The following is a 19,424-nucleotide window of genomic DNA, read 5'->3' on the forward strand; positions in this document are numbered from 1 at the left end:
CTGGACCAGATGGACTACATCCCAGAGTTCTGAAAAAGGTTGCTGAAGAGATAATGAATACATTGGTCACGATCATTCAAGAATCACTTGATTCTGGCATGGTCCCAGAAGACTGGAAGTTTGCAAATATCACTCCACTCTTTAAGAGAGGAAGGTTAAAGAAAGTAAATTATAAGCCAGTCGGCCTAACCTCAGTGGTTTCAGGGTACTTGGAGACTAATGATAAAATATGTCAAAGTCAGCATGGTTTCTGTAAAGGAAAATAGTCTGACAAATTTGTTAAGAGTTCTTCAAGGAAGTTTGTCAATGATTTAGTTAATGGAATTGATGGCTTTGTGGTAAAGTTTGTGGATGATACAAAGATGGGTGGAGGGGTAGTTGGTGCTGAGGAAGCAATGTGATTGCAGCAAGACAGACAAATTAGAAGAATGGGCAAACAACTGGCAGATAGAATACAGTGCTGGGAAATGTATGACAATGCATTTTGGTTAAAGGAACAATAGTACAGACTAACTAACAAGACAAACAAGAAACACACACAAAATGCTGGAGGAACTCAGCAGGCCAGGCAGCATGTATGGATAAAAAGTACAGTCGACGTTTCAGGCCGAAACCCTTCAGCAGGACTGGTGCAGACTATTATCTAAATGGGGAGAAGGTTCAAACATCAGAGGTGCAGAGGGATTTAGGAGTCTTCGTGCAAGACTCCCAGAAGATTAATTTACAGGTTGAGTCTGTGTTAAAGGAGGCAAATGCAATGTTGGCATTTATTTCAAGGAGCATAGAATATAAAAGCTAAGAGATAATACTGAGGCTTTATAAGACACTAATCAGGCCACATCGAGTATTGTCAACAGATCTCAGAAAGGATGTGTTGTCATTGGAGAGTCCAGAGGAGGTTCACAAGGATGATTCCTGGAATGAAGGAGCTAACATATGAGGAGCGTTTGGCAGTTTTGGACCTGTACTCACTGGAATTAAGAAGAATGCATGGGAATCTCATAGAAACCTATCGAACATTGAAAGGACTAGATATGGTGGATGTGGAGAGGATGTTTCCTATGGTGGGGGTATCCAGAACTAGAGGGCACAGCCTCAAAACTGAAGGCTGACCTTTTAGAACAAAGATGGGGAGTAATTTTTTTTTAGCCAGAGAGTAATGAATCTGTGGAATGCTCTGCCACAGATTGCAATGGAGGCCAAGCCTGTAGATATATCTACGGTGGAAGTTGATAGTTTCCTGATCGGTCAGGGCATTAAAAGATATGGCAAGAAGGCAGGTATATGGGGTTGAGTAGGATCCAGGATCAGCCATGATGAAATGGTGGAGCAGACTCGATGGACTGAATAGCCTAATTCTACTCCTACGACTTGTGCTCTTGCCGTACTACAAGTCAATAGGTGGTAGTACAGCAAGGTACTGTAGACTTACAAGTATGGAGAAGTGATGCGTGCATACATCAAAAATTTAAAAAACAATTCAAGATCTGTAAGGTAAAGTTACAATTCTACAAAAGCCTGGTTAGACCACATTTTTGTGTTCAATAATGGTCACCTCATTAAAGGAGGTAACGATAAGAGACGTATATGATAGGAGGCATTAATAGAGTAGACAGCCAGCACCTTTTTCCCCAGATGGAAATGGCTAATAGGAGAGGACACAATTTTAAAACGGTTTAAGGATAGGAGGGATGGGATGCCAATGGTGCATGGAACACACTGACATGGGTGAGATAGAGGCAGATACGTTAGGGAAATTTAAGAAACTCTTAGATAAGGCAATTGGATGAAAGAAAACAGCAGGAGAATGTGGGAAGGAAACATTAAATTTATCTAATGTAGGTAGAAAGGTCTGTACAACACTATGGGCAAAAGGACCTGCACTGTGCTGAGCTGCTCTATGCTCTAAAATGGGTACGCAGGGTTCCTCTGAAGTTTGTTACAGAGGAGTGGAGCCATATGATCCGGTTTTACATTCGTAAAGTTTCAAGATTGTTTAGTGTCATTTCCAGTACAAGGTGTAAAGGAGAACAAAAAAAAATTGTTACTCTGAATCCGATGCAGCGCAAAAAAAAGCACAATAATTAACACATCAAGCAATACAAAGATCATCTATTTCAGTGGTCTATTTTTAAAATTGGTATTATGGATAGCTTGTTCCCCAATTAACTTAAACCAGAAAATCACTGATACCTGTGGGGTAGGAGTATTTCTGAACAGACTTTTTACTTCATTTGGTTAATGGGGAACATGATTAATCATCTAAAGCTCTTACCTTTGCCGTTTGGCAGCCTGGAGATCCCACTGCTCCTGCACAGCAGGTGTACTGTGTTTCCCAACCACCAGGTACTGCAGCATAAACAAGATTAGAAATGGTTTGGTAGAAAATATGGGATTTCTTTATGCTTCAACACTGGGAAGAAAGCACATTTAACACAAATGCACTGAGAGGTTGATGCTTTTTTTCTGCATCATAGTTGGACTATGAAAGTTCGTCATGGGGGAGACATCTTTTAAAATTTTTTTTTTCAATTTAGCAATACTGTGTGGAACAGACCCTTTCAGCCCAACAAGCCACACCACCCAGCAACTCACCTCTTTAACCCTAGTCTAATCGCTGGACAAGTGTCAATGACCTATTAACCGGTGTTTGGACTGAGAGGGGAAACCGGAGCACTGGGGGAAACTCAGGCAGTCATGGTGAAGAACGTACACACTCCTTACAGAGGACATTGGCACTGAACTCCGAACTCCAACACCCCGAGCAGTAGTAGTGCTGCACTAACCCCTAAGCTACTGTGGTATCCCAAATATAGTTGGATGTTTACTTTAATCAGGCACTGACGCAGGCAGTTGGATCCAGTTAGTCTGGTGGGTGAAGATAAAATAACAGGGAATGAAAACTAGTCATTTAGAGAATCATTGCTGGAATTTGCACAACACAGACAGCTACTTGGCACCTTAAGTTAGCTTGAAAACTTTCAGTTTTAAGCTTTAAGAGTAATAGGCATTTATGCAGTGTAATTAATTATTTAAAGAAAATATTCAAGGACTGTCAAATTAGAAATACCATTCAAATTAAAAGCCAATGTATGAAAGATGAATTTTGTTATGGCTTAAGAAGAATTGTAGATTAGGATGATTTAGCACAGACACATGTAAACACAGTTAAGCTCTAATAAGGCTGCAAATCCAAAGGGTTAGAGTATTATTGGTCAGTTTATGTACTGTAGTTACACTGAATGCATAGAAGTATATTCTACATATGTATACTATAACATTTATCCTTGTGGTGAGGTGTGGAATGGATTTGGCAAGACCAACACTATAAACCATTACGATCGCAACTCAAAATACAAGGGCACAGTACTGTTTTTATGGATATTCTGTGATTGTACCTCAAACTGCAGAAATATGAAAAAAATTGTTCAATATTATTTCTTTGTGCTAATTATTCCTACATTACCTTTTTGACGACGCATCCGTCCCCAGTGATAGTGACACTCCTCTTTCCGAATACAGTTCCCACTAAGGGAAACAGCATATTCAGCTCCACAACGACAACAGGTCCTTATTGAAGCTAAATTACAAGAATACAAGTTTTTAATTTGAAGTTTTACTTGAACACTGAAAAATTATTTCACCAATACATTAACTCTAAATCCAATGCTTAATTATTATTACAGATGCTTTAATCATCATATCAATAATCCACTTGGAGTACTGTGTTCAGTTCTGGTCACCTCACTACAAGAAGGATGTGGATATTATCAAGAGTGCGCAGAGGAGATTTACAAGGATGTTGCCTGGATTGGAGAGTATGCCTTAGGAGAATAGGTTGAGCGAACTTGGCCTTTTCTCCTCGGAGCGATGGAGGATGAGAGGTGACCTGATAGTGGTGTATAAGATGATGAGAGGCATTGATCGAGTGGGATAACCAGAGATTTTTTCCCAGGGCTGAAATGGCTAACACAAGAGGGCATGGTTTTAAAGTAGAGGGATGTCAGAGACAAGTTTTTCCACGGAGAATGGTGGGTGCGTGGAATGCACTGCCAGTGATGGTGGTGGAGGCTGATACAATAGGGTCTTTTAAAAGACTCTTAGAGTCTCTTAAGAGTACATGGAGCTTAGAAAAATAGAGGGCTATGTGGTAGGGAAATTCTCCGCAGTGTCTAGAGTAGGTTACATGGTCAGCACAACACTGTGAGTGAAGGGCCTATAATGTGCTGTAGATTCCTATGTTCTAAAATTAAAAGTGAATGGATATTAATCATTCTTTTTAGTTTTTATTTAACATGAATTTTATCAAGCAGTAAAATTTACTCACGGTCAACATTATTCTTTTTCTCAGTCTGGTTAAAAATCACTGCAACACCTGGTTTGTCTGGATGAGGCCTTGGATAACAATTTTCCTGCAATTGTTCTTCAGTTAAAATATACTCACTTAATCTGTTGTATAACACAGCACCTGCAATGAAATAAATTTGAATCGTGCGAGGAATTGGTAGTACCTTTCATAGTTAGTTAGTTACCCCCAATGGAGCAAAGGCTGTTGACAGCAGCTTGCAAGACTCCTCTGTTTCTACCTTTCATACTATAGCTGCAGTAAAGGTAACGCTGGAACCTCTTTCTAGCCCATGGAAACAATGAATAACATTTACCCTCCAGCAATTTGAATGTTTAATCCGAAGTGGAAGAACTATGCTGATGCTCAGAGGGAGTCCAAGGTTCTGGCACATTACTGATGCAAATAGAACAAGCATGAATTATACTGATTGTTTACCTGAATTCAAAGGTTTTGGTACAAAAAAGCTAATATTCTTCCCTTTCAAACTTCATCCAAAATCAATATTCAATATGGTTTGGTTTAAACACCACATGGTTCTGCAGATGGTGTCTAAAATTGTCCTATGACCATAGTGCTACTTAGTTAACGAATTCCACTACAGTGTATGCAGAACTTAAACATGTAAAATAAACATGTTGCATTTTGTGACCAAGATTGGTCAACTAAGTTACTGAAAGGAAGATTTGCAATTTTATTTTTTTTCCCCATGTATTAGCTTTTCCAGATAATCCATTTATTTGATTTTAGAAACAATCCATTCAGCTCATCCAGTCTGCTCTGCCATCCGATCATGACTGATTTATTTTCCCTTTCAGTCCCATTTTCCTGCCTTACCCCAACTGTAACCTTTGATGCCCTTTACTCATCAACAACCAATCAACCTCCACTTTAAATATACCCAATGACTTGGCCTCCAGAGTACAATCATTTCATTCTTTACACGTGTGTACTGAAGAATGACAATAAACAACCTTGAATCTTGAATGCATCAGTATCTACATTTGCATTGCAAAGTGGGAGTCTTGAGAAGATGCTATAAATGAGAGACATATTTATTCTTAAATATTCGGAAACCCTTACACCAACAGCATGCCAGCCACCATCACCTTAATAAAGGACTGGTCATAAACATGTGCAACACAGGACTAATGTTGAAGTCTTTCTTCCACCTGACTACGAATCTAGCTCCAATGCCTCCATTAAAATGGGGGAGCTGTACAGAACCACTATGTGTATATCTGTCTCAGAATGACTTGAGCTAGTGTTCCCTACAGCATCAATCCCAGTGCTGTAACATTGGCACTTTTAACAGCAACCAGACTGTGGGGCTATAAGACAAAAACATGAAGAGAACAGGGTAGATGATATGGATTAGACACCGAAAAAATTTGTACCTAGTTTTCAAATTCAAACAATGAGCAACTTTAAACTCTGCTTGTTGGCACAATGTAGTTCATGCATTCATGAAGGAGGCAGCAACGATGACAGACATATTGACTCTAGGTTTTTGCCTCAATCCAGAAACAAATTTATGTATCATAGCCAGCATCACCTACTACTCAGCCAGAAAACATTTCAGATAAATAATCGATATCAAACGAAATGCAGAAGACCATACCGCAAGTGCAGTGAATAGACGTTGATCACAATGCACAACCAAAAAAAAATCACACAGTAAGATGGAATAGGAGCTGACCATTTATATCCCTGAATCTATTCAGCCATTCAATGATACCAACGCTGATCTGTGAACTTCATACACACATTTTTCTGCTTTTTTTGATTACTTTTGACTAGCATCAACACTCACAATAATTTATTGCTCCCCATATGCCACTATATAATTCCACTATTATACCAACCTTCATTTGTAAAAGTTCTTTACATCAACTCTGAAAAACCTGGCCCTAAGTTTAACTCAATTCAAAATTCAATGTTTTTTTTATTCTTTCCCATTCGTTCATTTGTTATGTGCTGTGTTGTGTAACGTGAGCGATCATAGTCTTTCCATGGACCGTGACTGTTCTTGGCAAATTGTTCTACAGAAGTGGTTTGTCATTGCCTTCTTCTTGGCAGTGTCTTTACAAATATTCTTCAGAGATTGTCTGCCTGGTGCCAGTGGTCACATAACCAGGACTTGTGAATTATACCAGCTGCTCATACGACCATCCACCACCTGATCCCATGGCCTCACGTGACCCTGGGTGGGGGGGGGGGAGGGGGGACTAAGCAGGTGTTACTCCTTGTCCAAGGGTGACCTGCAGGCTAGCGAAGGGAGCATCTCCCATTAGTTCTTTTTAATACTTCAATTTCAATTAATTATTTAATATTCTCAATTTTGGGAATACGATCTCATTATTAGTCTTCCAGTATTTTGTTATAAAGCTCAACATACCATTAGCCTTTTATTTTCTGTACTTGCCCATTTTCAAGAATCCCCTAGATTCAATGGATTGTTATTAGTCCTAATTGCTGCAAATCTACACCCACCTCTTCTAACCTAAAGCGAATAAGTTCACATTTAGCGGCAATGAATACCACTTACCACAATCCTGTTGACTTCATCCAATATATGACTAATTTTATGATTCCATTTATACTGTTTACAATTCTGCCCATGTTTATTATTTGGCAAACTCGCTTCAGTGGATTTCTATCCCTTTAATCAATTTATGTGTAAATATAGTGAACGGTTGACGCCCTAACATAGATCTTTGACAAACACTGCAAGTCACCTCAGGCCAATTTGAGTATTAGCTCTTCTTTCCCTGTCCTGTCTCCTGACTTTCAGATAATTTTCTAAATGGCAGATAATTAATTTTCTAAATTAATTGCCATTAATTTTACAGCTTTTACTTGAGCTAATAACTTCTCCGGCTAATTAGCCACAATTAAATGGCTCCCACCTTATCACTTTTTATTGAATGTCAGATGGATTTTAGAAAATAAAGGACTAGTCCCTAAATTGACCAAAGTTCAGGATTAGAGACATACCTTCCGCAAATTGAATTCTACAATTTATTAGGGTTCCCAATATTTTTTATGTGATGGACCTCACCATTAACTAAACCCCAAAGACTTTCCCTAGCACCAAAGATTTGAAATTGTTAGATTATGAATGATGATTCTTTTCATTTTGATCAAGCAGAGATCATTCACCATGTGGAACAGTCTTCAAATCAAGTCACTAAGAAATCCTCATGTGGAGGTTATTTTAACTCAGTATACATACAGTTTCTGTTATAAGAGCACTCCAAGTCAAGCCTGGTAAACAGGCACATGCATTGGCAAAAGCCAAGGGTGGGTTATTCTGAGGTTTGCACTGGTGTACTGTTAAGAGTCTAAAAACAAAAATGTGCTGTTTAGTTGCTTACCACATTCAGAGATTTACTTTGCTTGTGCAACTAAAGCCACCATACTACACAAAGTGAGTTGGTGCCAAATGGTCTATCAGTGCCCAGTGGGTACAGCAATTATTGCAATCCAATTCATGACTAATTGATCAAGGGGTTCTGAAGTGTCTGATCTGGCTGGCTTGTGTTCAAAAACAGAACAAGGCGAAAACCTTTTAGCCTGTTCCACATTCTATTAAATCACAATTGATAACCAGTACCTTTATTCACTGATATTTGTCAATACTTCCAGATACCGATAACAAACAAAAACCTAACAGGAGTCAGTGCGCTAAAGGACAGAAACAGGCCCTAAGGCCTGTCTGGCCCGTGCCAACCTGCTTTTCTGATTAGCCCCATGCACCTGCACCTAAACATAGCCCTCCATACCCCCTCTCATCCACGAACCTAACCAAACTTCTCTTAAATGTTGCAACTGAACCCACATCCATCACTTTCACCACTTACTGGGTAAAGTTCCCCTCAGGTTCCCTTTAAATATTTCATCTTTCACCATAAACCTATGACCTTTAGTTTTAGTATCTCCCACCCTCTGAGGAAAAGGCCAGTTTGCATTTATACCCTTCAATTTTGTCTAACACTACAAGGTTCTCACCTCATTCTCCCATTCTCCTGGGAATAATGTCCCACCCTATCCAACCTTTCTTTATAACTCAGATCCCTAAGCCTTGCCAACAGCCACAAAAATTTTCTCTGTACCCTTTCAAGCTTATTGATATTGTTCCTGTAGGTAGGTGACCAAAGCTGCACACAATACTCCAAATCTGGCCTCACTAAAAGTCTTATAAAACTTCCCCAGAACATCCAACTCCAGTACTCAGTGCTGTGATTTATGAAGGCCAGTGGTGTGCCAAAAGCTCTCTACACAACCTTACCTACCAGTCACACCACTGTCAAGGAATTAAACAGAGAAAACCTACAGCATAATACAGGCCCTTTGGCCCACAAAGCTGTGCCGACATGTCCTTACCTTAGAACTACATAGGCTTAACCATAGCCCTCTATTTTTCTAAACTCCATGAATCCATCCAGGAGTCTCTTAAAAGACCCTATCGTTTCTGCCTCCACCACCGCCACCAGCCCATTCCATACACTCAACGCTCTCTGCGTAAAAGACTTACCCCGACATCTCCTTTATATTTACTTCCAAGCACCTTAAAACTATGCCCACTCGTACTAGCCATTTCAGCCCTGGGAAAAAGCCTCTGACTATCCACACGATCAATGCCTCTCATTATCCTGAACGCCTCTATCTGTATTCCCAGATCCTTTTGTTCTACTGCCAACTTCAGTCCCCTACCATTCACTGTGAAAGTCCTTTCCTGATTTATATTTAGTGTTTCTTTTTAATTATTGTGTTCTTTATCTTTTTATGCTGCATCATATCCAGGGTGACTTTTAATTCCCCTTTACACTTGTGTATTGGAAATCACATGGCAGAATCTTAAATCTTGAGATCTTTATCTTTAAGTATTGTACACAGCAAAAGGACTATCGGTTAATCTTTTGCAAGTGCTGTTTTAACTAGCAGCCAGACTTAACTTCCCTGATTCTTTAACTTTTAGAGAGAAATGTTTTGCAAAACATTTGTGGCCAAGATCAGTAATCTACTGAGGTGAGAAATCATGTGATCAGTAATTTCACAGCATGTTGGAAGTTGCAATTACTGCACGACATACTTATAAATATGATTAAAAACACAGATGCTTAACATCTGTCAAGTGTTACTTCTTCACACTTAGACAAGTAAATCAGGGAAATTGAAAGCTTGTGGCTTAAACAGATATGTTCACTGCATCATCATTATGTGCCATGTCAAATGACATGGATGATCATGGTCTCATGACCGTGAGTGCTCTTGGCAAACGTTCACTTACCTCTCAGATTAACATCTTGTTGCTTTCCAGATCTATTCAGAGTGAAACTTGTCTTCGTGGCCAATTTTCCCCCAAGCACTGCTTCATGTGACTGTACCTTCTTGTTTGTAGATACAATAGTTGTCTCTAACAGAGTGAACATGCGTCAGCAGTAGAAATAGGGCTGACCAGAACAGTTTGAGATTGTACATAACAGCTCATGTCAAGGCACTATTATGTTACAAAAAATAATTGCAATGCAGTATTCCAGTCTATTAACCATTTAGCAGCTTCACTTAAGCATTATGTATACTCAAGATAATATTATGTATCTTTTTCCAAATAAATGCAGGTGCATTTTACTCTACACATTAAGCTTTTGGCTTCCATTTTGCAATGTTAACTTATGACACACATCTGATTCCAAGATCTAAAATTACTGGGATAAAGCACACGGTACCACATTCAACTTCCTTTTACTTTCAGGGTGGATCTAAAGCCAGATTGTACAAATGGCAATAGTAACCTTAAATTGAAAATGCTACGTACCAATATTTTAATCCTCACATAAGTACTCCCAGAACTGCCCAATTTAAAAAAGTCAGATCAGAACTGCTTTTCAATTGAGTACGTTTATACTAAACCTAAGCCATTATGTCAGCAATTACTGGAAGATGTTATAGAATCATCCCAGAGTCATATAGTAATACAGCATGGAAATGGGCCCATCGGCCCAACGGGTCCATGCTGACCATAGCATCCTCCTTGCTCGTCCCAGGGACATTGCTTCGTATAGATGTGCACAATGGTGGGGAAGCTTTATCCATGATGGACTTTTTGTAGGCTTTTCCGCACAAGGGCATCGGTGTTTCCATACCAAGCCGTGATGCAACCAGTCAATATACTCTCCAGCACTCATATAGAAGTTTGCCAAATTTTCCCAAACTTCTTTGTAATTGCACTTACAAGCTAGGCCCAAGACAGATCCTCTGAAATGATAACACTGAGAAATTTAAAGTTGCTGACCTTCTCCGCCTCTGATTCCCCCAATGGTGACTGGCTCATGGACCTCTGGATTCCACATCCTGAAGTCAACGATCATCTCCTTGATCTTAGTGACACAGAGTGAGATGATGTTGCTGTGGAACCACTTGGCCAGATTTCAATCTCCCTCCTATATGATGATTTGTTACCACCTTTTACCGGAGTGTTACTATGGGCCCTTTGTCTGCAATGTTGAGGATCCCTACCATTTATCCCACAATCTCTTTGACCCAGCACAGGAGCATCAGGACCAGGACTGCCAGACTGGGCAACAGCTTCTTCCCTCAGGCTGTGAGACTAATGAATACCCTGCCACCTCTCAGGTCTCATCACTAGAACAGTGAGCTGCTTACTGTCTATCTGTGCTGCAAACTACATGCATTTTGAATTTTACTTTATTAACTTATTTATGGCAATATTTTAGTTTAGGTGCTACGTGATATGTATTTTGAGGGTGCACCATGGTCTGGAGGAATGCTGTTTTGTTTGGTTGTATATAGTGTGTATACAGTCAGATGACATTAAAGCAACACACACATAAATTGCTGGAGGAACTCAGCAGATCAGGCAGCATTTCGGGCCGAGACCCCTCATCAGGTCTGGTGAAGGAAAGATGCCTGAATAAAAAGGTGAGTTCAAGACAATTAACTTGAACTTATCACATGTACATCATAACAGTGAAATGTGGTGTACATGTGATAAACCTGAGTCTGAATGCCTGCAGTGCAGCTTCTGGAACATAAAATTGCTACAATTCCCAAATGCATTTATTGCCAGAGCACAAATCAACAAGACTCTTCTAAAGATTGGCCTGAAATGTTATGACCCCAAACTCATGTGAAGGATTGCTTGGACTTTGGCACAGAACCAACTTACTCTTGTTTTAGTTGTTTTAGGTGCCTCACATATTGTATGAGATTGGTCCTAGTACTAAATAATGTTTTGCATCATTTTACTTCCCTGTATTATTTTACCAGGAGTGTATGTGGTGTGAAGGGGCTTGTCATATTCACTCCAGGGCAGCTCACTCACCTTTGGTCCCCACCAGCTCCAAGTAGCTGCCTGAATGTGACAGCAGCCACACCCTGGTACACCACTTCGACAGGCAGGCTAAATCAGGTGAGGGTAGCCGGCAGCCTCATACCCAGTGAGATAGAAACATGCCTGTCCTAGCGTGCGAAGTCAGCTCCTGCGGACTAGGCAGATGAGATCTACAGTGAGATCCAACCGCCAGGAAAGCTGTTCTGCAATGCTCCGTGGAGAGCGAAGGGCATGACAAGGCACAGAAGGTGTCATGGACATTCTCTGCAACCAAGGAAGACCCTACTTTGTGACATTTGTTTGACTTGGACTTCTGAGGTCAAGAGAGTGGAACTGCTCCAGTGCAACTGCTTTTCCACTTTAAAAACACTCCCGCACAGGTTTCCTGCCATCATTGTGCACAACAGAAAACCACCATTATTTTATCTAAACAAATTTAGCTGAGTAAACTTAACCAAAATTTAACTGGAACCAAGTTGAGTGATGACAGGCAAACAGATAATCATGTAGTAACGTACTTCTTGTAGGTGTTGGCTTGGCATTGCTTTGGCTCCTCAACTTCTTTAAGGTGTTTACAGCCACATTCAGGTACACTGTTCTGCTGGTGCTTCGTTGATACACTATACTTTCTTCACTCAAGGCCTGTAATGTCAAATCTGGGTTCTCAGTTGGTCATATATGCATATCCAGTAAAATTCCCTAGTTTACATTTAGAGAAATAATTTACATTTTCTGACAGCAATTACAATGAAATACGCATCTCAGGAGGTAATGCTGACATTTTTATCACCACAACTGAAATTCCCAGTTTAATTTGTTTAATTAATTTGTTTTAATACATATTTAAATATCAAAATAACTTAATGAAATATTAAATTAAAACATCATAAAACTGCATGAAAACACAGAAGCTGAGAGGGATAATAAATCAGCCAAGATAGAATTGCAGAGCAGACTTGGTGGGCTAAATGATCCAATTCTGCTCTCATGTCCTATGGTCTCCAAGTTCTTTCTGTTTAAGGTAGAGTAGGAGTTTCCAATGGTATTGGTCCATGGCATTAACAAAAGGTTGAGAACCCCTGCTTTAAGGTCTAGCACTATTCTTTTATCTTCAATAAACACATTAACTTCTACCACAAACATTCATTAGCTTATTCTTTCTCTTCTCACATAATGTTTTTGGTTAAGTTATTAACAAATGATAACTGCTAATTGAATATAATTATTCACTAATTCAAAGAGCAGCTCCAGCTTAAAGCAATCATACTTAACAATAAAACTGATAGCTTGACATGCAATCCTTTTAAGAAATTGTTAACTTTGAAATGCTTGGAAACCTCCATTATTAGAATCGGTTTTCAACTACCAGATAGTCGTTTAAATAACTTCACACAGATATGAAAATTTATACCTTGTCATAGGCCATTTGTTCAGATCCACAGGTTTTCAAGCATTCATCGATGAAGACATTCAGGTATCGTTGTCTCACGTTTGTTGGAACTTTTGAGCCATATTCTGTAGGAATTGTGGGTCTCTTCAGGCTTGACTTATTTGGAGGGGAGGGCATGGGGGACAGGGTGGGAAGTACAGGTAAGTTTTTAGTTCCTATTGCATTTTATGATTTGCAATTTAAACTTATAAACAACTTAAACAGAAGTAACCAACACAATTCTAATACAAAACTGCAGATTTCCTAATGTAAATACTGCACTACATTTGTCTTCAAGAAAATAAACTACCATATAGTCCATGCCTCTTCAAAATACAAATCATCTTCAGGCCTCAAAAATAATGGTATTGTCCATATGCAAGTTAAGCCCCTATCTCGACAGATTGCAGACTCATGTTGTGTTGTCATTTCCTGCCTCGCACCTATTTTATACAATCACATAAATTCCATTATATGCTGGAGATCTCACAAATGCTAACTAGGTCACAGGCTATGGAACCTAAGGCAACTCTGATGCTCCCAATACTTCTACAGATATACTGTGGAGAGCATTCTACCTGGTTTTATCATTATTTGGTATGGAGGGAGCTACTGCACAGAATCAGAAAAAGCTGCAGAAAGTTGCAAATTCAGCCACCTCCATCATGGGCACTAGTGACCCCGGCATCGAAGGTATCTTCAAAAGATTATGCCTTGAAAAGACAGCATCCAACATGAAGGACCCCACCACCCAGGGCATGGCCTCTTCTCATTGCTACCATCAAGGTGGTGGTATAGGAGCCTGGAGACACACAGTCAACATTTCAGGAACAGCTTCTACCCCACTGCCAGCAGATTTCTGAAAGGACAATGAACCCACGTATACTACCTCTCAATTTTTCCCCTCTTTTTGCACTACTATTCAATTTAAGTACATCTATTGTAATTTATAGTTTTTAAATTGTGCATTACAATGTACTGCTGCTGCAGAACAACAAATTTCACAACATATGCCAGTGATACCGAACCTGATTCTGATCAGACCCATTTGCAAACAGCCGAGAAACTTCTCAAAATTAAAAAGTAGAAAACCAATTGAACCATTCAACTTATGTATATTAAACCAAGGTAGTGGTATTAAATAATAAACCACTTCTATTTGCTATTTAAGATCAGCAATGTTATTCCATCAGTGGTTTTGCACTAATTGCCCTCACTGTGGCTAACATTACGCTGAGATATGAAAGGTGTCTAGACCTTTAGCTCAGTAAATTTTGAATACACAACTGAACCTCGTCAGGTGCAATCATACCCCATTTCTTTTAGATTATAAATACAAATTATTTTGCGTAAAATTAAATGGAAGGACAAACAGTATATTGTATAAGGTAATAGATTATAATACCACTGTTCAATATTACAGGTTGAGTACCCCTTATCCGAAATTCCAAAATCCGAAAACCTCAGAAATCTGAAATTTTTTATTGACATCATGTCAGCGCTCAAATGGAAAATTCCACAAGGCGTTGGAAGGTTCCCGGGTGACGCTCAGGTCTCTGCACACTACAGACAGTTCTGAGAAGTGACCTCACATATGTAATGAACAAAGTTAATGAAAAATAGAAAAACACTGCACAGAGGAATAAATAAAGATCTTGATCATGTATTAAAGGAGTTGGAGTGAACATATGCTGCTTAATGGTATGCTGGTCATAAAACAAGCAAAGATCTATAACGACAAACTGAAAATTGAAGGTAATTGTCTCATGCACAAAATAATTAAAATATTATACAAAACTACTTCTCCCCCCACCCCCGACCCTCATCATAGCTGCCGTGGATTGGTTGGCTGTTTGAAATTAATGGAGGATATGAAGCTAATTGCAGCGCTGGAACGCGGTAATAGATAGTGGTGGTCATTCAACTCTGACAGTCTGCAGAAGACCCAGTTCCATCACGTCAGACTGTGCTCTTACAGCGGACTGTTCACTCTGTGAGCTTTGTACCAGCTGTATATAAGCTGTATGTGTAATGTAAAGAGATTTTATGTTTAGACTTGGGGCCCATCCCCAAGCGTTTCAGATAGGAGATGCTTAACATGCATTTAGAATTCAAAGAGAAATATATTCAGAGCGGATGCAACACAGATAGTTTTAAACTCTACCCTAATAATAATGTTGTGTTTGTTAAAAGTAGCAAGATTTTAAGGCACAAGAGTTTAAATGCCCACAGCAAAGGTAAGTGGTGAGGTACTAATAACAATGGAACAAAATTGCACAGCACGACCAAACACTTTTAGTATGAAAAGGAATGAAAGGAAAGGCACTGGAAAAGGATCAGTAACATCATGAAAGAAACCACTCACCCTGCTCATGGACTATTTGTCTTACTCCCACCAAGCAGGAGGCTACATAGCATCCACGCCGGGACACCAGACTCAAAAAAGTTATTTTCTCCCCAAGCAATAAGACTGATCAACACCTCTCCTATTAACCCACCCCATTCACACCCCCAACCACCACTACTTCATAATTTCCTGTCAGCCACTTTATATATAGACACTCCTATGCCAAGCATCATTTTATGGACATTCAATCAGTGTATACATAATCAATGTATATAACCTCTAATGTATTTATAGTGTTTTTCTTTCATGTTTTTAAATCCTATTGTGATTCTTCTGTGCTGTGTCAAATCTGGAGTAACACCTATTTCGTTCTCCTTTAAACTTGTGTACTGGAAATTACACTGAACAACTTTGAATCTTGAAAATATCTTTGGGGGGGGGGAGGTGAATGAAAGGGTCAGAGGCTGGGATGCAAAATTAAAATTAACTTCAGCTTAATTGCTGCAGGAGAATTGGAGTACACTGACAAATACTATGCAGTACTGAATTTACCAAATTCATGTTAAACATATATGGAAACCAGTTATGGAGGTTTACCTTCACAGTAGGAGTATGAGCTATCCTCTTCTGTGCTATAGTAGATACAGTTTTTGATGCCATGCCAATAGCAGTATGAGGTTTTAAACCAGGGGTGCTGTTTTGTGGACCATTAGGACATATAGTTCTCTTTATTGGTTCTGTGTTCTGCTTCAATGGAGCTATAGGACAGAAAAGAGTGATATGTATCAGTCTGATAATTTAAACAATAAATCCTGGACAAGATTTTGTAGAGGAATGTCAGGATGTCCTGGTATAGCTACCGACAAATCCCCACAATTAGGCGAGGAACTGTGAGGTAAAGTTTTCAGCACTCCAATCTTGTAATCCTTATGAAATCCAGTGAGAGATTCTTAATTTGTGATAATTCCCCACAGCCTAGGATGTGGAATTCATACAAGCATTCCACACTATGCTGGACCTGACATAAGAATGTTCATCTTCATTTTCAATGCAGGGTAGCAGCTGCAGAAGTCTTAATTATATTTTAATTAGTATTAGGCAGGCTTTTTAAATTCTATGTGTTTAAGGTTAATTTACTTTAGGTTTTCATATTTTTTTTGAAAGTTTCTGTCAGAACACCTGAGACACTCAGAATTTTTTTTGCTTTGACTTAAAGTGCAAAAAAAAGTCCCAATTTAGAAGATGTTGTATAATTGTTATTATCTTTGTAGTTTAATAGTTAATTGCTATTTGTATTTCACACAGTATAACTGCTTATATACACCTAACTGTTTAGTATGTTTCCTAGAGGTCAATGTATGTACGTGCAATTGTTCAGTGTGTACCTTTGTGGTTACAGTTCTTTGCTTGATTCTAGAAGCTTTGTGGTATCACATTATCTGAATAGGATTGGTTAACTCAACTACAAATTTGAATAGAATGTCTGTTTACCTGGGATACACGAAGAGCCGAACATGTTCGCCCACCATCTTTGCTTCTTCCCCTACTGGAGCCATGCTACACCCCATTTCCATTTCTCTGTGTTCCATTAGCGCTTAATAAAATGATCATGAAGCAACAAGTTTTATGCCTCTTTCCTGACTTGCAAAAGAACCTTGGATTAAAAACATCAGAATCCAACAGAGAGCAGGGCCAGTTTGGTATCAAGAGCCCTTCGCATGTGCCAGGCCTAATTCTGACCTGTTCTGTCGGCTCTCCAACCTCAAGGTCATTCCAATGTAACCCAAGTTTTTCAAAATCAGGTGAGCAAAAGGGGCTCTTTGTTGACCTACAAAATTTGACCCATTACTTTCACACTCCAATTACATAAGATAGCAAATTTAAGCTTGTAAAAATGATAGAGGGCACCATATAATCAGGATTTTGCAAAGACTGTTGCTTTAACAATACAAGGGTTCTTCTATAGCAACACACACACACACACACAATGCTCAAGGAACTCAGCAGGTTAGACCTGAAACGTTGAGCTGTTATTTCCCTCCATTGATGCTGCCTGCCCTGCTGAGTTCCTCCAGGCGTGTGTCTGTGTGTACATGTATCAGTGCTAGATTTCACCTGCTCATTCTCTGGTCATTTTGATGTCTAATATCTGTGGAAGGATAACAGCTCGCTCTCAAGAGCAGCTATGAGACAAGTTAATTTTTTTTAGGACTCCTACTAGCACACTGCTTGAGATTAAGTTACAAATTATAAAAAGCCACTATTACATTCCCATTTTTGTTTGTCTTGACAGCAATTCAGCTGCAATTTTTTAAAAAATCTTGTAATTTAAGTGGGGCCCTTAGCACAACACTTCTGACAGCATACAATTCTGCATTTATTAATGCTCAACATCTGTTAACGGCATTTTTATGGCATTGAGTACAGCAATTTTCAATCTTTACCAAATTATCTAACCTCAAGCATTGTGCTAGTAGGAATCCAAAAAAAATTGCTTTGCTAGAGTCAAAAACTCGAAGTTTATCACATTTTCAAAGCACCAATGCCTTTATACCATGTCTTTATAGTGTGAGTAACCAATGAGTACTGTTAGCAAAGGTTAGCAAAGGTCAGCAAAGGATGCGCTCTTCCCTTCAAAAACTGTCAAGAATAACATGTAAAAAGCATCAGTCATAAAATGCTGGAGAAACTCTGCAGATCAGGCAGCATTTATAGAAGTAAAAAAAAACAGTCCATGTTTCAAGTCAGGACTCTTCATCAGGCCTGGCCCACAAGAGATCACATACATAAAGGATGCTTTGGGTTGGTACCCAAGCATTGACAACACAACTAAGAACACAGCCATATTTTAACCATTTAACTAGATCTTGGTTAGTTCTTTAACATGCAATGCCATTGCTTAAAAATGCATCAGCTTCAAATTTTAAATTGCCCCACATTAATAGCTTTTTTATGTGCATTAAGTGAAAGAAAAGTCAGAAGTTCTAGATTTCCACTGCTCTTTAGAAATTCACACTTGAGTGACTTGGGGAAAAAATAATTTTCTGTTTGAAATGTCAACAACATAAAAGTAGTTTCAAATAAAGTTGTAATGTTATCGGCCACAGGCAAGGGGAAATCTGAACTCTCAGTACTGTTGTGAGAGAATCAACACCAAATTTTCCAGGAATACGAACATACACTAGAGAATATAAAATTACCCTACAATGCCTATCCTATTTCCAAATGTTTGGGATCTTGAGACAAGTTCAGTTTCAATACAGCCTTTCACTTCATCTGAGACAAAACCCTACATCATATCTGCAATTGTTACCTTCTTTCACAGTACAGCAAGGAGACAACATTGCAAATTGGTGTAAAAACCAGACGACACAAATACAGGCCCTAAGATGCAAAAGCAGACCATAGGCAATGGCACGATGGGCCACAAAACTACTTTCCGCAATTATAATGAATACAAATAAATTCAGAACATTATATAGCCTTACGTATGAAAGCAAAGTACTGCTTACATTCATTAGCCGATGATATAATCTCTGTCTTCGGCTTGTGCGCGATTCTCGTCTTCTTCCCTCGATTGAAAAATGCACTAACTGATTTTTCCACTTCAGCAAGCTGTGCGGCCTGCTGTTGTGCCATCAGACTCCGCTGATAACAAACCTCTTGGGCAGTAAGTCTACGAAAAGGACGGATAACTGGTTTGGCAGGTTCCACCTGTGAACAAAAATAACTCAAATCATCATATGCTTTCCTATACGAGCAATGAGAACTCTCCTCACCCCTCAAGGCACTAGGAAGTTTAATTAATTTTACATCTTTTAAAACATATTTTAAAGATGCATTGGTCCATTCTACTCAAAGTAGTCATTCAAAGAAATTCTGATTCACCACTGATTTTAGCTTCAATAGAATCCAGTGCCACAGTCATATGTTCAGTTCATACCAT

The 19,424-nt window shown here is 39.1% G+C and overlaps 1 protein-coding gene across 1 annotated transcript in view; it reads right to left on the reverse strand.

Annotated features, from left to right (window-relative positions):
* Positions 1–19,424, reverse strand: part of rexo1 (REX1, RNA exonuclease 1 homolog) — a 91,214-nt gene that overhangs the window by 19,029 nt on the left and 52,761 nt on the right. Inside the window, exons 4-11 of the mRNA XM_072244124.1 lie at positions 18,991–19,192; positions 16,076–16,236; positions 13,114–13,248; positions 12,221–12,344; positions 9,639–9,764; positions 4,328–4,468; positions 3,467–3,580; positions 2,276–2,349 (exon numbers count right to left, since the gene is read on the reverse strand). Of these exons, the coding sequence (XP_072100225.1) occupies positions 2,276–2,349; positions 3,467–3,580; positions 4,328–4,468; positions 9,639–9,764; positions 12,221–12,344; positions 13,114–13,248; positions 16,076–16,236; positions 18,991–19,192 (1,077 nt within the window). The remainder of the gene's footprint in view (positions 1–2,275; positions 2,350–3,466; positions 3,581–4,327; positions 4,469–9,638; positions 9,765–12,220; positions 12,345–13,113; positions 13,249–16,075; positions 16,237–18,990; positions 19,193–19,424) is intronic.

This window comes from Mobula birostris, chromosome 26 (genome assembly GCF_030028105.1).
Source record: "Mobula birostris isolate sMobBir1 chromosome 26, sMobBir1.hap1, whole genome shotgun sequence".
NCBI lineage: Eukaryota > Metazoa > Chordata > Chondrichthyes > Myliobatiformes > Myliobatidae > Mobula > Mobula birostris.